Source organism: Impatiens glandulifera, chromosome 8 (genome assembly GCF_907164915.1).
Source record: "Impatiens glandulifera chromosome 8, dImpGla2.1, whole genome shotgun sequence".
NCBI lineage: Eukaryota > Viridiplantae > Streptophyta > Magnoliopsida > Ericales > Balsaminaceae > Impatiens > Impatiens glandulifera.
The window spans coordinates 5,124,831-5,139,875 of NC_061869.1; the positions used below are offsets into that span (position 1 = coordinate 5,124,831).

The 15,045-nt window shown below is 29.5% G+C and overlaps 2 protein-coding genes across 2 annotated transcripts; both read right to left on the reverse strand.

Annotated features, from left to right (window-relative positions):
* Positions 1-635: 635 nt before the first annotated feature.
* Positions 636-2,009, reverse strand: LOC124912749 (spermidine coumaroyl-CoA acyltransferase-like). Its single transcript, XM_047453397.1, has one exon. It carries the CDS (start codon positions 2,007-2,009, stop codon positions 636-638), a length of 1,374 nt encoding a protein of 457 aa, XP_047309353.1.
* Positions 2,010-13,385: 11,376 nt separating this feature from the next.
* Positions 13,386-14,768, reverse strand: LOC124912750 (spermidine coumaroyl-CoA acyltransferase-like). The gene has a single exon (XM_047453398.1). The coding sequence runs from the start codon at positions 14,766-14,768 to the stop codon at positions 13,386-13,388; it is 1,383 nt and encodes a 460-aa protein (XP_047309354.1).
* Between the last annotated feature and the right edge of the window lie 277 nt (positions 14,769-15,045).

The window sequence follows — 15,045 nt, forward strand, 5'->3', positions numbered from 1 at the left end:
TTAGGGGTGATATTTTTGATTTGATCGATATTTAATTGAATATAGGGCGGAGAAGATATTTGTGTCCCCGACTTCGTCCCAATCAATTATATCTTGAATACTAAAACACGCAATTAAACAACTCTCCCCTATTATTATTATTATTATTATTATTATTATTATTATTATTATTATTATTATTTGATTTTCTTTTCTCCGTAAGGGTTCTAACAAACTCATCTTTAAAATTGTGCGGTAAAAATCATTCAATATAAATTAATTAAAAGGTTGAATTTTTACTAATGCTATATGACCTTTAATATGAAACTTATATAAATGATTAAGTTACAAAAATTGTTTTTTATTTCTAAGCCAAATATATATTAAAATTCAAATTTAGAGATGTTTTCAAAAGGGTCTATAAGTATTTTTATTTTTTCACTATAATTATGAGTTACATCAAAATAAAATGATCATATATTAGTAACATATATATTGGAGCATTAATTAAATTACTAAGAATTTTCAATTTCAAGCACAAAAGCAATACATAGTTTCATTCAATTTAAGAAGTCAAGTACAGTTTCTTGCACATAAAGCTTCATTTATTTGTAAATTAACACACACATATATAGAACATTTCAATAATTAACCAATCATTCCATTTGTTCAATAGCATCCATTTCTTCCTTCATCTTAGTCATGGCAACCCTTGGGAGGGTAAGATACACCCTCATCCCACCTTTCATTTTGGCGTCGAGTTTGCATGAAGGAAGAAGCATACACATGCCCATGTAAAAACTTTCACTCCAAGGCAACACCATAAGGTTGACGGGCTCCCCCGACCCAAAATCCACCTCCATAAACCCTAGGTGCCTCCAATCTGTCAAGAAAACACACGCACCTTTATTTTGATAAACCGGTTTGGCTCGTGTTATTGACTCGATTATACTTATCGCTTTCCAAATGTAATCTGGATCTGAGGCATTCTTTTTGCTTTCTTTGATAGTCTCTACAACCTCAAGAAATGGACCCTCGTTAAGTTGTTTTCCCTTCATCTCAGAGTTGACAAGTACTACAGAATTACCATAGTACCCTTGAGGCAAAGGGGGATTTTTCAATATGTGTCTTATCCCGGTGATGATAATAAGGACAGTGTTACCATCTGAGTTTAAATCTAAGGCCCTAAACATTGACCTCCAAATATAAGCACTAATTATTTCAAGGCTAGTGAAGTTGTTTCTCATGACTCCGATATCAATATCATCGCCTTTTACTATCAAACTCGACCTCATTTTCTTTATAGTCTCGCCGCTTATGTTGAAGAACTCGTGAAGGAGATCAATGGTGGGTAAATATGGGGAATTTGCTAAGGTGGTTTTTTGAAATGAAAGTTGAATGGATTCTTCACAAGGTTCCACAACTAATAGTTCCCTCTCCCATACGGGTTTTATCAATGGCTCGTTCTCTCCTTTGACAAGATCGGCCAATGCTCTAAGAAATTGGGAAGCACTCACCCCATCGCACATAGCATGACACAAGCCCATCCCTATGGCGAAACCGCCACAAGAAAATTTGGTAACTTGCACGACAAGCGGGTGATAACCTAACTCACTTTGATTTGGATAGTTGACAACAAACTCTCTCACAGTTTGCAAGTCAATACCGTCTAGGTAATTAAGTGAAGAAAGGGAACAAGACGCAATAGCCTCCACGTAGGGTACACCGTCGGCATTACAAGTGATTCGGAGTTTTCCATCTATGTTCCTCTTGAGTTTCCCGGCCATCGGGTAGTAGTACACGAGTACCCTAGAGAGGGCATCCTTGATGAGGCAAGCCGGATCATCATGCAAGTTATTCTCTTTATCATGACTTGCCTTGTAGACATGAATGGTGTAGACAAGTAACTCGATATTGTAGTCATTGTCGATAGAAGAGAACGAGAGAATACACGATGGTGTTGGTTTTGAAGGTTTAACGAGAAAAATATCTTTCTTGTCAACCACGAAAGCTTGATCATTATTCGCCATGGAAGAGAGTTATAAGTGGACTAGGCAAAAGAGAAGCAATATATATATGATCAAGAGAAAGAGAAGAGTAGTATGTTTAGAGAACATGAAATGAAAGTGGATGCTATCATTATATATATTGTGTGTGTGGGATAAATGGAGCACTTAGGTTGAGTTTTTTTTTTCATTGTCAATAAGGAAATTAATATTTATGCAATGGTATTGTGAATTAATAAAAGATCACTGCGTTTTCTTTTGCAGTAAAAGCCAACAATGTCTATCTCCCCACATTTAGGAGACCACCCACCATCACATTGGATACCACTATATATGTGAATAAATTTATCAGCAGCCTTGGATTGGATGGATCTTAAAATTTAAATTTAAAACTATATATAAAAAATGAATAATATTGGGAGCACGACTTTGGGGAGTAACTCGGACAGCGAAAGTGACATCGTTGTTATACGAAAGTGACATCGCTGTTATACAAAATAGACCTCGTTGTTATACAAAATGGACGAGATCTCTTTTGTATAACTGCGATGTTACTTTCGTATAACAGCGATGTCACTTTCGTTGTACGAGTCGCTCCCCAAAGTCGTGCTCCCTATCCTTCCTCATAAAAAAAAAATATGAGGATATCCATCTATTAAAACAATTTTATCCAATCCAATAAAAACAAACCTCATTAGTTTCTATTAACATTTTGTGCTAAATATCATAAATAATTAACAATTTAAAATCAAAGATAAATACATCACTTTACAATATCCATTGCATATTTTTTACCCAATTAAATAACATCTAATACGGATCAATTCACAATATCCATTACATATTTTTTACTCAATCACTAAAATGTATTTATAAATTTGAATTTTTTATTATCAAATTTATATTTTATTCATTATTAATTTATATAAAATAATATTTTGAAACATAATTTTAAAAAAGATAATTGTGGGGATGATACTATTTTCGAGAATAAACTAGGGTTAATAACAATTTTTTTCAATTACACAGAATTTAATTTAAATCTGATTTGATCATGTCAAATTAGAATCCAATAGAATGTCAACTCTTATCCTCCACTTGTTACCCAATTGGTGACTAGTTTCTTTTGACAGGCTAACCAACAGTACTATTTAGTTACTAATACTACTTTTTATAATATAATATATAAATCCTTCCTAAACTCTAGGACTAACCTACATAGAGAAATTATTACAATGGAGAGTTTTTGTTTGATATATTGGATACAATAAGAATAATACGAAATGGATTATTTGTATTAAATTTTGTCAATCGATTAGGGTTGCGTAAAAAAAACTGGAAAACCGATAACCGAATCGAATCGGTTTATTAGTTAACCGGTCCTAACGGTTCCGGTTAACTGGTTTTTTACCGGTTAAATTGTTCGGTTTTCGACTAAACTATTTTTCTAGCCGTTTAACCGATAAACCGGTAATAATTTAATAATATATATTTATATTAGTTATTTTGAAAATATTAGATATATTATAAATAATATTTAATAATCTAAATATATTAGTTATTTTTAAATTTTAAACTAAAATTTGTATAAAATTGTTTTTAAAAAAAAATCTTATTTATATGACTATTAATTTAAAATATAGACTTTTAAAATAAATTATATTATTACAATAATATATTATATTATAATATATTTATAAATATATCTATGAAATATTATTATGATATATTATAATATAGATAAAAAAATTGAGAATAACAGTTAAAAAAAGATTTAAAAGTTTAATATTTAATTTAGAAATTTGAATTATTGGTTGACGGTTAAACCGGTTAACCGACCGTTTAAACACCCATACTCTCGACGATTAAGTTTTTTGTCATTGTTAATGAGAGTTCTTTGAGATTTTTTGAGAGCTTTAGAAGGATTAGACATGATGATACACTCTCTCCCTTTTCGTTCGTCATTATTATAGAAACTCTCTAAAAAATGATGGTTTTCGCAGAAAATTTGGGATTTATCCGTGAAGTGAGTTGTGGGTTAAGAAAATATCATATTTTTGCAACATCACATTTGTTTTTCGTTGATGACACGCTCTGCATGGTTCATGCTACCTATAGAAATTTTAAACACTTTCAGGATATTTTATGGTTATTCGGTTCCGATCTTTGAGTTAATCTTAATAAGTCAGATATTTTTTCTCAAATTCTGTTTCGAATAGAAAAAGGATGAGATTAACAAATGTGTTGGGATTCAGAATTGGTGGTCTTCCGTCAACATATTTTGGTATTCATTGTGTGTGAAATTACTATCCAAAGTCTAATATTGGAACCCAGAATGTAAACTGTCTAGATTGAAAAGTAAAATAATCTCGAAAGGGGGTCGGTTAATCCTCATTAAGAGTGTGATGTCATATATGCCCACATATATGATGTCGTTATTCATTCTCCCCAAGAGTGTGGCGGTAAAAATGAAGAGAATAATGTGTAAATTTATATGGGGATTTTCTAACTCATCGTTTTGTCATTTAGTTAATTGAGATAAGATTAAATGTTGTAAAGAACAAGAAAATCTAAATTTCCGAACTCTTATTTTTTTTTAATAAGGCACTTTTATCAAAAATGATATAGTACATTTAGAACATATCCGAATAGTCTTCCAATAAAATAATAATGTTACAGTAACCAAAACATATACAAAAACAAATAATTCTTTGAAACATCACTCTTCCAATTAATAGGAAGTAAATAACATTGGTTTATTTTATTATATTATATATGTGATCTTTAACGACGGCAACTAAATACCATCGTTACAAGTCCAATTACAGTTTTACAAAATATGTCCTAAAGATATTTTTCATTATTTATATTATAAATATACCTGGGTTAAGATCTAAAAAAAACTGTTTATATAATTTCTTTGTAAAAAAATTTTTTTTGTAGAGAATATGGTATGATGATGCCTCGCGGAGATTTTCCGAAACCAAATTAACAAGTCTGGAATGGTAGGAAAAAAATTCTCAAAGTATAATGGGGCAGTGGTAAACGCATTCCCCAATTTACTCCATTTTCATCGAGTGAGATCGTGACGGAGTCGGGACTCAAATATCATCCTCGATCAACTACTGCTCAAACCGGGAAAAATTAGTCTATAACGAAGCCATTCGGTCAATCGAAAACTGCGGGGTGAAATATTATAATTGTTATCTCTAACTATTTAAAATACTATAAATGAATTGACGTTAAAAGAATAGTATAAACGACGGTTTTTAAAATCAACGTTATACTTAACACAAATATACTTTGTAAATAACCCATCGATAATAATAATTTTACTTAAACAGTACTTAATCGAAGTTTAAGTTTATTGTCTTTAAAGACTGTTAACGATAAATTATTAGACCTCCAATAATTAAATGTCACTCTTGTACTAGTACCATATTATTTTTCATTGTTCTATTTTATTTATTATTGATGTTGTATGTTATTTGTTATAAGGCTGAATAATAGAATTATGTCATTTTTTAAAGGTAAATAAATACACACAAAAATAAACTGTATTTTGAAATTGATACAAAAAAATATAATTTTATATCGTAAGAAGTGTTTTTTATTTTTTGTTTTACAAAATTTTAAGCTGTTATCGATAATAAGTTTGGTGTCTGTCACACAATTTTCACCCATTGGCTTCATACCCACTTTTCAAAATGAGTTATGTGGATATATTTTAATTTTGTACTAGTATATTATCATTATTAGTGTGCTTTTGTTTGTTAGTAAATGTAATAGTTTTCTACTTTAGTTAGTTATTATTTCTGGAAAACATGAAATCATATGCATTTAGGCTTAGACATTTAGTTTTTTTATTGTAATTAATTTAATTTTGATGATGGTTTTGGTATAGATAAAGTTAAAAGAAGAAGTCAAATTCATTGCTTTTAACCACTACTTCAAACATAGAATAAACATATTAAGTTTTCATTTCTTTCTCATCAAGAAAAACCCTTTCTTCCACAACCAAAAAGTAAACATTGACAATTTACATTTAATTACCATTTACCAACTCTATTTGATCTTTCTTTTTCATTTAAAAGAAATGATATTATATTTTTACTATTTTGTGATTTAGCTAACTTTGTTGTTTACTTCGTCATGGTGCTCTTTTAGCCATATTAAAACTTTTCTGGTCCGTGCAAGTAATTTCTTTTGCATATTAGCAATGATTTTTTTTTTTTTACTTTTCCTCGAATTGTATCTTCTACATCATCTATCGCCCAGTCCTCCCTCGTGGTCTGCTAAAGAGAATTCATCTCAAAAATACGTAGGGGTTACAACACTCTTTACGAGTTGTTAAATTCGAGTTGAACAATGTATTACTTTAGAGTACTCATTACTTTATTACTTATGTCCCAATTGGCCATAAACAACTTGTGAAATTGTCCATGAATGAAAAATAGTTAATGATATATGGGTAAGATAAGTCCTATTATATATTATTCATTAGGACCATTAAGTTATCATATACTATTTACTTCTTAGACAAGATATTCCTATAATTACTTTTATTTTTTTCTTTTGAAAGGATATGAAACTATATATATTATTATTATTGTTGTGTTTTGTTTGTATTTATTTATATGCCAAAGTACTCTAGATCTGTTTTACTTTGTCAATGTTTGTTTCATTAATTCAAATTTTTGTGAAGAAATACACAAAAAGACGGTAAATCTCATATAAAAAACAGTTCATTATCTAATTATTTCGGGTAAACTTCAAATCTAGTACATTTAGGTTAATAATGAAATTAGAAACAACTTACAACATTAATTATGTAACTTTCAATTTTTGACAAACTAATTATTATGAATTTTTATAAAACGACATAGTTATTATGTAACTTTCAATTCTAGACCAGACAAATTACTGAAATGAAATAGATGGAATTAGAAGTATCAACCTCTTGTGTTAAATCACTACTACTAAATACATTTTTAATGCTAAAGATCGAAAAACCCTTCCCGAAAATAAAAAGCAAGAGAAGACAAATTTAAGCTTAATTAATTGTTATTTAACAAGTTATTCAATTATTCTAAACACGGTTATTTAGATAAATCATCGTTAGAATATTATTGAGTTGCTCAGTAACCACTACTACCAACTACATAAAATAACTAGTTTAATTTCTCATTTCTTTATGGTAAAGAAAACTCATTTCCATTCAATCAAAAGCAATCCAATTAATTCATTCTAGAAACACATTAATTAAGATAAACTTTATTGTCGTCGCTTTCCTTTGTACTATGTTCACGTCCTATAATGATGTATTATATGACCCCTTCGTGACTCCATTAGATTTTTTTGGCGATGGAATCAATTACGTACCCCCTTTAAAAGGCCTTTTACACTATTATATTTTTATCGGTCAATTATAGTAGTTCAAAGTTTTTTTGCGCCATTACATCATTCATGACGGGATTGAACACCTTCGTTAAAGGGTATTAACAACATTATTTGTTTAGCAACACCATATATTTTCTTTTTATTAAATCTATCTTACTAAATTGAAGAAATTTAATAAACTGGGAATATTTATATCACATATGAGATAAGTTGTATATGAACATAAATTTGTACGTACATACCTACATGTATCGTTTACCAAACAATATACTAAAACATTATTGGGATAGAGTATGCTATATATCTAATATTGATTTAGCAATAGCCACCCTTTTTCTGCCGCTCTTTTTCTCCTTAAGTTAATATTTCATTTATTTTGGTCAGCGATGAATAATTCAATCTGGCTAATTGTGTGGTACGTAACTTCTGCCTAACATTCCTACCAATATAGATAACAACATAAAAATAAATACCTATAGCGATAATATATTACGGATATTTCACAATACTATCATATTGACATTATATGAGGTTCGATATGAAAAACCGACAAATTCGGTCGGAAATCTCATTGTCTTTTGGAAGATATTCGCACTTTTTAATTTTTATTGTTTTTAATTTTTTTTTTGAGTTCTCTTCATTGCCCGTTGTTATCCAGTATTGTGGTTAGGTTTGATCATTTATTTATTTCATAATATAGCTTGGACCATTTAACAAAAAAAGTAATGGATTAATTTTTAAAATGGGTTTGAGAAAGTCATATTTAAAATAAATCTTGAAAATAATAATAATAATAAAATTAACCTTAAATTTTGTATAGACCCAAATAGGAGTGTCAATTCAGGTGGGTCGGGTCGGGTGGGTTCGAGTCGGGTTGAAAGAGGTGCATTATAACAAAATTTTCAACCCGAACCAGAACCAACCTGAAAACAACAAACCCGAACCCGAACTCAGACCAACCCGACCAACTCAACTAACCCGAAATAAGTTTTTTTTGCTTAATAATAATACTTTAATTTAAATACAAAATAATAAAATTGGCATAAACATAATAATTATGTTTAGAATGTATATTGAAGAGAAGTGAGAAAGATGGAAGAAAAGGAATAGTGAGAAAGACGGAAGGAAGAAAATTAATAGAAATTAAGGATATGGGTTAGGCCCGTTAGGGTTAGGGTTTTTTTGTAAGGTAGGCAAGTTGTTTTTTTATTAATATATTAGGTGCATGGGTCGGGTTGGGTGGGTGGGTTCGGGTTGATGAGTGACCTGATTTCAGGTCAACCCAGTTTGACTCGAACCCAACCCAACCCAATTTTCTTTTTCAGGTTATATTTTGGGTCTGACCCGAAATAATTCAAACCCGAAAAACCCTCAACCCTAACCAATATTCTTCAGGTCAACTCGTGTCGGGTTGGCGGGTCGAGTTCATTTTTGACACCCCTAAACCCAAATATCCAATGAAGGAGAAACCTCGTTAGTTTCTATTTTAATTCTTTGTGCTAAAATATCATCATATATTTATTTATGTTACCCAATCAACTTCAAATAGTACATGCACCTATTATGAATGTCCATTAATTTATTGTTGGAAACTTGATAAATGTCTATGTTGAGCTACCTAAGTTATCATGTCAACTCCATCTTAGGGGTTGGTTTGTGATTTTTTTTTAAAAAAAAATAGAAAATTAATATAATCTTATAACCACGACTTCCAGTTTAACTTAAGGGGTTCTGAATGAGAATCGAATTCGTAGCATTTAATCTCTTACAAATCTTTCTTGTAACTAGAGTTATCTTAGTGGATTGGTTTTGACGTCATCAATTAGGGTAGAGAAAAATGTTTATAACTTGATAAAATGAAATGTGTTTGGATGCTATATTGTTGATTTTGGACTATATTGATTAGTGGTTCTCAAAATTCCTTTCTGGTTTTATTGATAAGAGTTGGTGTGAAGTCTTTCTTTTGTTGAAAAAGACAAGGTCTACATGAGATCAATGATAGTGAAAAGCATGCATGTTGGTTATGCTAGTTGGACACCGATGTTTGATTGTTTTCGAATATATATTGTTTTTTCTTAAGTTTCATTACTCGATAGTGGAATGATTGGTTGTCAAAATTGTGAGTTTGTCTAGTGGGTGAAGGCTAGATATTTGGAACAACATGCGGTTTAGTTTGTCACACTTGACATGAATTTCAATTGGAATTTGGAGAACATAACTTCGCATGGAAAGGATAAGAGTGGGAGTACTAATGGAGTTGCCCTACTTTGACGATTTGGTTCTGAAAATTGACCCGGGATAAACCAATGTGGATGTTGAATTTAAGACCTGAACTCTATTCTTTTCAAGTCTTTTTTCGATTGTCTGTAAATTTTGAAATAGTAGAAGCTTAAACACGTCAAGATTTTGTTCGATCCACTTTTCTCGCAAATTTTGTTATTGGTGTCTTTTTCCGATCCAATGTGCATTAAGATTTTTAGTTTTAGAAATTCATTCGATTTTGTATTCCATTTTGTTGAATAGACTGCAGTATTGTTGAGATTGGATTTACAATATTGTAAATATGGTATAGTCATGGTACACCATCTTAGTACAAGGAAGAGTATATTTAACAAAGAAAAATTATATTTTATGGTGTATAATCTTGATATTAGGAAATAACTTATCATAAAAGTAAATAGATCTTTAGTTATGAAAATACAATTAGGAAATATTGTAAGAATAATTTGAAAATTCTTTGAGAGATTTGAACAATATATTGATATTGACTTAATTGGGGTGCAGTCAGGCACTTTAAAAAGTCAAATATTTGCCTTGAGAACATCGCTTCCTTGTGAGTTGTGTGTGAGATTTCATTATGAGAGAATCATTGTAATACTCCTATAACAATCTTGATAATAAAGTTGAGATTCTTTTGTGCTTCAAAATAGATGTAGGTCTGTTTTGGCCGAATCACTATAAATTTTTTGTTCGTCTTCTTTAGTTGATTTCTTTCGTTTTCGCAATTGTTGGATTTGTTATTGTTCTTGCATTAAGGGATAGATTATCTCCTGGTATCCCAACAAGTATGTCATAATGGATTGGTTTGATTTGTCAGTAGGAGAAATTGTTCATAGAGTTTATATCATTACTAACTTTTTGACAATTTGAAATAATTTTAACGTTAGTGAGTCTAGGCTTGTTAGCGGTGATGATCGTAAATTTGATTGTTTCCATTTTAGTAAAATTTAAATTTTATTTTTTATACTAAAAGATATTTTAATTGATAATTTAGTGATGTGAATAATAAAAAAGTTAAATAATGTTTGATTATAATTGAATTTTATATCTAACCAAATAAGCTCTTAAGATATAAGAGTCTTCTAACTATTTTGAAGATTTTGTTGGTTTTTACTCTTTAGTCAAAAGTAATTATTTTTATTTAAAAAAATGAGTTATTTAAGATAGATTATTAAAATAAAAATATTACTTTTTTAAAATAAAAAGCTAACCTAGCCTTTCTTCCAATCTAAAAAATACTTTGATTTCCTGAGTTTTTTTTTAAGATTTTAACTATTTTAGTGACTTAAAAATTAATAAAAGTAAAGTAAGAATATTTTTATTGGCCAATTAAACGATTTAATAAAAGATTTTTTTTTTCAAAAATATAAAAAATGAAAACTCAAAAATACTATTGGACATATCTATGGGGAGCTGGTTCTAAATGAATAATATTGTATTGGGCATATATACCCGACCCATATGTATATTGGACATATCTAATCCCCGGTTCTAAAGATTGGGTTTTGTTGGGTAGTATATAGAATTTTTAATTTTTTAGTTATGTTTTTTATAAGTGTTTTTATCTTATTAGTCTGAAATAGTGATCTTATATTAGGCATAAATTGCATATAACCTTAGGTCTAATTGTGAAGTTGGGGTTGTTATGGGTTAATTGAGATTTTAGACTTCATTTTTTAAATAAAGTTATACAAAACGAGATTTTGTTTTAAAATTTTTAAACGTCGTTAATTTATTATCTACTTAACATTATAAATGAATAAATAAAATATGAATATTATTAATTTAAATACCGAATTTTAGCGAATTAAAAGTTTTGACTACCAATTTTTTAAAATTCGATAATCAAAACCGTTTACTGAAATTCGGTATTTAAATTAGTGATATGAATTTTTTATTTATTCATAAATACAATGTAGATAATAAATTATCTATGTTTAAAATTTTAAGATAAAATTTCATTTTTTATATCAGTAACAATAAATTACTTTAAATTATGAGGTACTAAAGTAAATGTTCAAAATTTCAAACTCTCCCTCATTATTATTTATTTTTATATATTCTTTTATTTTTAGAAAGTGGAACCCTTAAAATAATGCGGTAATGATCATAAACCTGACACGAAAAAAGAAAATTATGCGGTTGTATAAAATATGTTTTAAAAAAAATCGAATCGAATACTCGAATCGGATCGAATAATACGAATATCAATTTCAAATCGAATACGAATCACATTAATTATTCGAAAAAATTTCGAATACGAATACGAATATTCGAATAGTTTCACGAATACGAATCGAATACAGTAATATTCGCTTCGATTCGATTCGTTTACAACCCTAGGTACAACACTATTCTTATATATATCATTTAATTTTTAATTTCTCATTATACTCTTTATTAATATTATATAATATATTAAATATATTTTATTTAATTATAATATTTTATTATATATAATCATTTTTAATATAAATAGTTTTAAAATTGTTCAATATTTTAATTAAAAAATATTTATTTATTTTTATAAAAATAATTTTATTAATTATTATTTTTCTATATTTACTTATATTATAAATAATATTTTTATTTATATTTATTTTATTACAATTATTAATCATATTTAAATTAAATAAACATAATTTATGTTTATATTATAATTAATTTTTTAAATTTTAATTAAAAATATATTAATTATTAAATAATAACGATACAATACCTATAAATAATAATATTAATAATAATAATTTTAAATTATTTATACAAGTTATACTATATTTTTATAATATATACCAAACACAAAATTATAAACCATATACAACTTATATCATTTCTTATAATTCATACCAAACAACAATAACCTATACAACTTATACTACCCTATACTATTTATACCTCGTTACAATTTATACCCCTATACAACTTATACCCTATATAATTTGTACCTCTTACCAAACGCTACCCTAATATATAACAAAACTCACAATGTTTTAATTAATTAAAAGTTTAGAATTTTTATGTTTTAAAAATGTCTATATATATTTTAAAAATATAAAAATAGTAGTACTAACAACAAATTATTACATAAAAAATAGTTAGAAGATGGTAGGTTTTCGAGAAGAACAATTAACTCACTCACTGATAGGTCTTATCCACTTTTCAGAACAGATTCAGAAAGTGTCATAATAATAGTATTATAAAAGAATTATGAATGATATATATTGGACGACTGCGATAATTGAAAGTTCGACGATTTTTCTCCAACCAAATAATTCACAGAACAATAATTGAAAATGATAATTCATTTATATAGACCTAACGTATCATTCATATTATTACATTAATTCAAACTTCCCAACAATAATTATCCAAATATTCGGACATCACCTCATAAATAATATGTCACAATATGTGAATTTTTACTAATGATATGACTTTTAATATCAAACCTTATTTCTAAGCCAAATATATATATATATATATATATATATATATATATTCAAATTTAAAAATGTTTTCAAATGGGTCTACAAGCAATTTACTTTTTCACTTTAATTATGAGTTACATGAACATAAAAGGATCATATATACATATAAAATTTTCAATTTCAAACACAAAAGCATGTACATATTTTCATTCAATTTAAGAAATGAAGTACAATTTCTTACACATAAAACTTCATTTATTTGTAAATTAACACATATATATATATATAACAATCATTTGATGTAGTCCATTTGTTCAATAGCATCCATTTCATCCCTCATCTTAGCCATTGCAGCCCTTGGGAGGGTAAGGTACACCCTCATCCCACCTTTCATCTTGGCATCGAGTTTGCATGAAGGAAGAAGCAAGCACATGCCCACGTAAAAACTTGCACTCCAAGGCAACACCATAAGGTTGACGGGCTCCCCCGACCCAAAATCCACCTCCATAAACCCTAGGTGCCTCCAATCCGTCAAGAAAACACACGCACCGTTATTTTTGAAAACAGGTTTGGCTCGTGTTATTGACTCGGTTATACTTATCGCTTTCCAAATGTAATCCGGATTGGAGGCATTCTTTTTGCTTTCTTTGATAGTCTCTACAACCTCAATAAATGGACCCTCGTTAAGTTGTTTTCCCGACATCTCAGAGCTGACAAGCACTATAGAATTACCATAGTACCCTTGAGGCAACGGAGGATTTTTCAGTATGTGTCTTATCCCGGTGATGATAGTAAAGACAGTGTCACCATCTGAGTTTAAATCTAAGCCCCTAAACATTGACCTCCAAATATAAGCACTAATTATTTCAAGGCTAGTGAAGTTGTTTCTCGTGACTCCGATATCAATATCATCGCCTTTTACTATCAAACTCGACCTCATTTTCTTTATAGTCTCGCCGCTTATGTTGAAGAACTCGTGAAGGAGATCAATGGTGGGTAAATATGGGGAATTTGCTAAGGTGCTTTTTTTAAATGGAAGTTCAATGGATTCTTCACAAGGTTCCACAACTAATAGTTCCCTCTCCCATACTGGTTTCACCAATGGCTCGTTCTCTCCTTTGACAAGATCGGACAATGCTCTAAGAAATTGGGAAGCACTCACCCCGTCACATATAGCATGGCACAAGCCCATCCCTATGGCGAAACCGCCACAAGAAAACTTGGTAACTTGCACGACAAGCGGGTGATAACCGGATTCGCTTTGATTAGGATAGTTGACAACAAACTCTCTCGCAGTTTGCAAGTCAATACCGTCTAGGTAATTAAGTGAAGAAAGGGAACAAGATGCAATAGCCTCCACGTAGGGTACACCGTCGGCATTACAAGTGATTCGGAGTTTTCCATCTATGTTCCTCTTGAGTTTCCCGGCCATCGGGTAGTAGTACACGAGTACCCTAGAGAGGGCATCCTTGATGAGGCAAGCCGGATCATCAAGCAAGTTATTATCTTTATCATGACTTGCCTTGTAGACATGAATGGTGTAGACAAGTAACTCGATATTGTAGTCATTGTCGATAGAAGAGAACGAGAGAACACACGATGGTGTTGGTTTTGAAGGTTTAACGAGAAAAATATCTTTCTTGTCAACCACGAAAGCTTGATCATTATTCGCCATGGAAGAGAGTTATAAGTGGAATTGGCAAAAGAGAAGGAATGTTAATATATGGTCAAGAGAAGAGTAGTATGTTTAGAGAACATGAAATGAAAATGGAAGCTAGCTAACATTATATATATATATAGAGAGAGAGGTGATAGTTTTGTCCACGGCTTTACCAATTAAAGGCCCGTATGTACTTTCTTTTAATTATCCCATTTCATCTTATTAAAAATTATGCATGAATTGGTCAAAACTCACAATATCACCTTGATAATTTATTTCCGTACTCCATTAT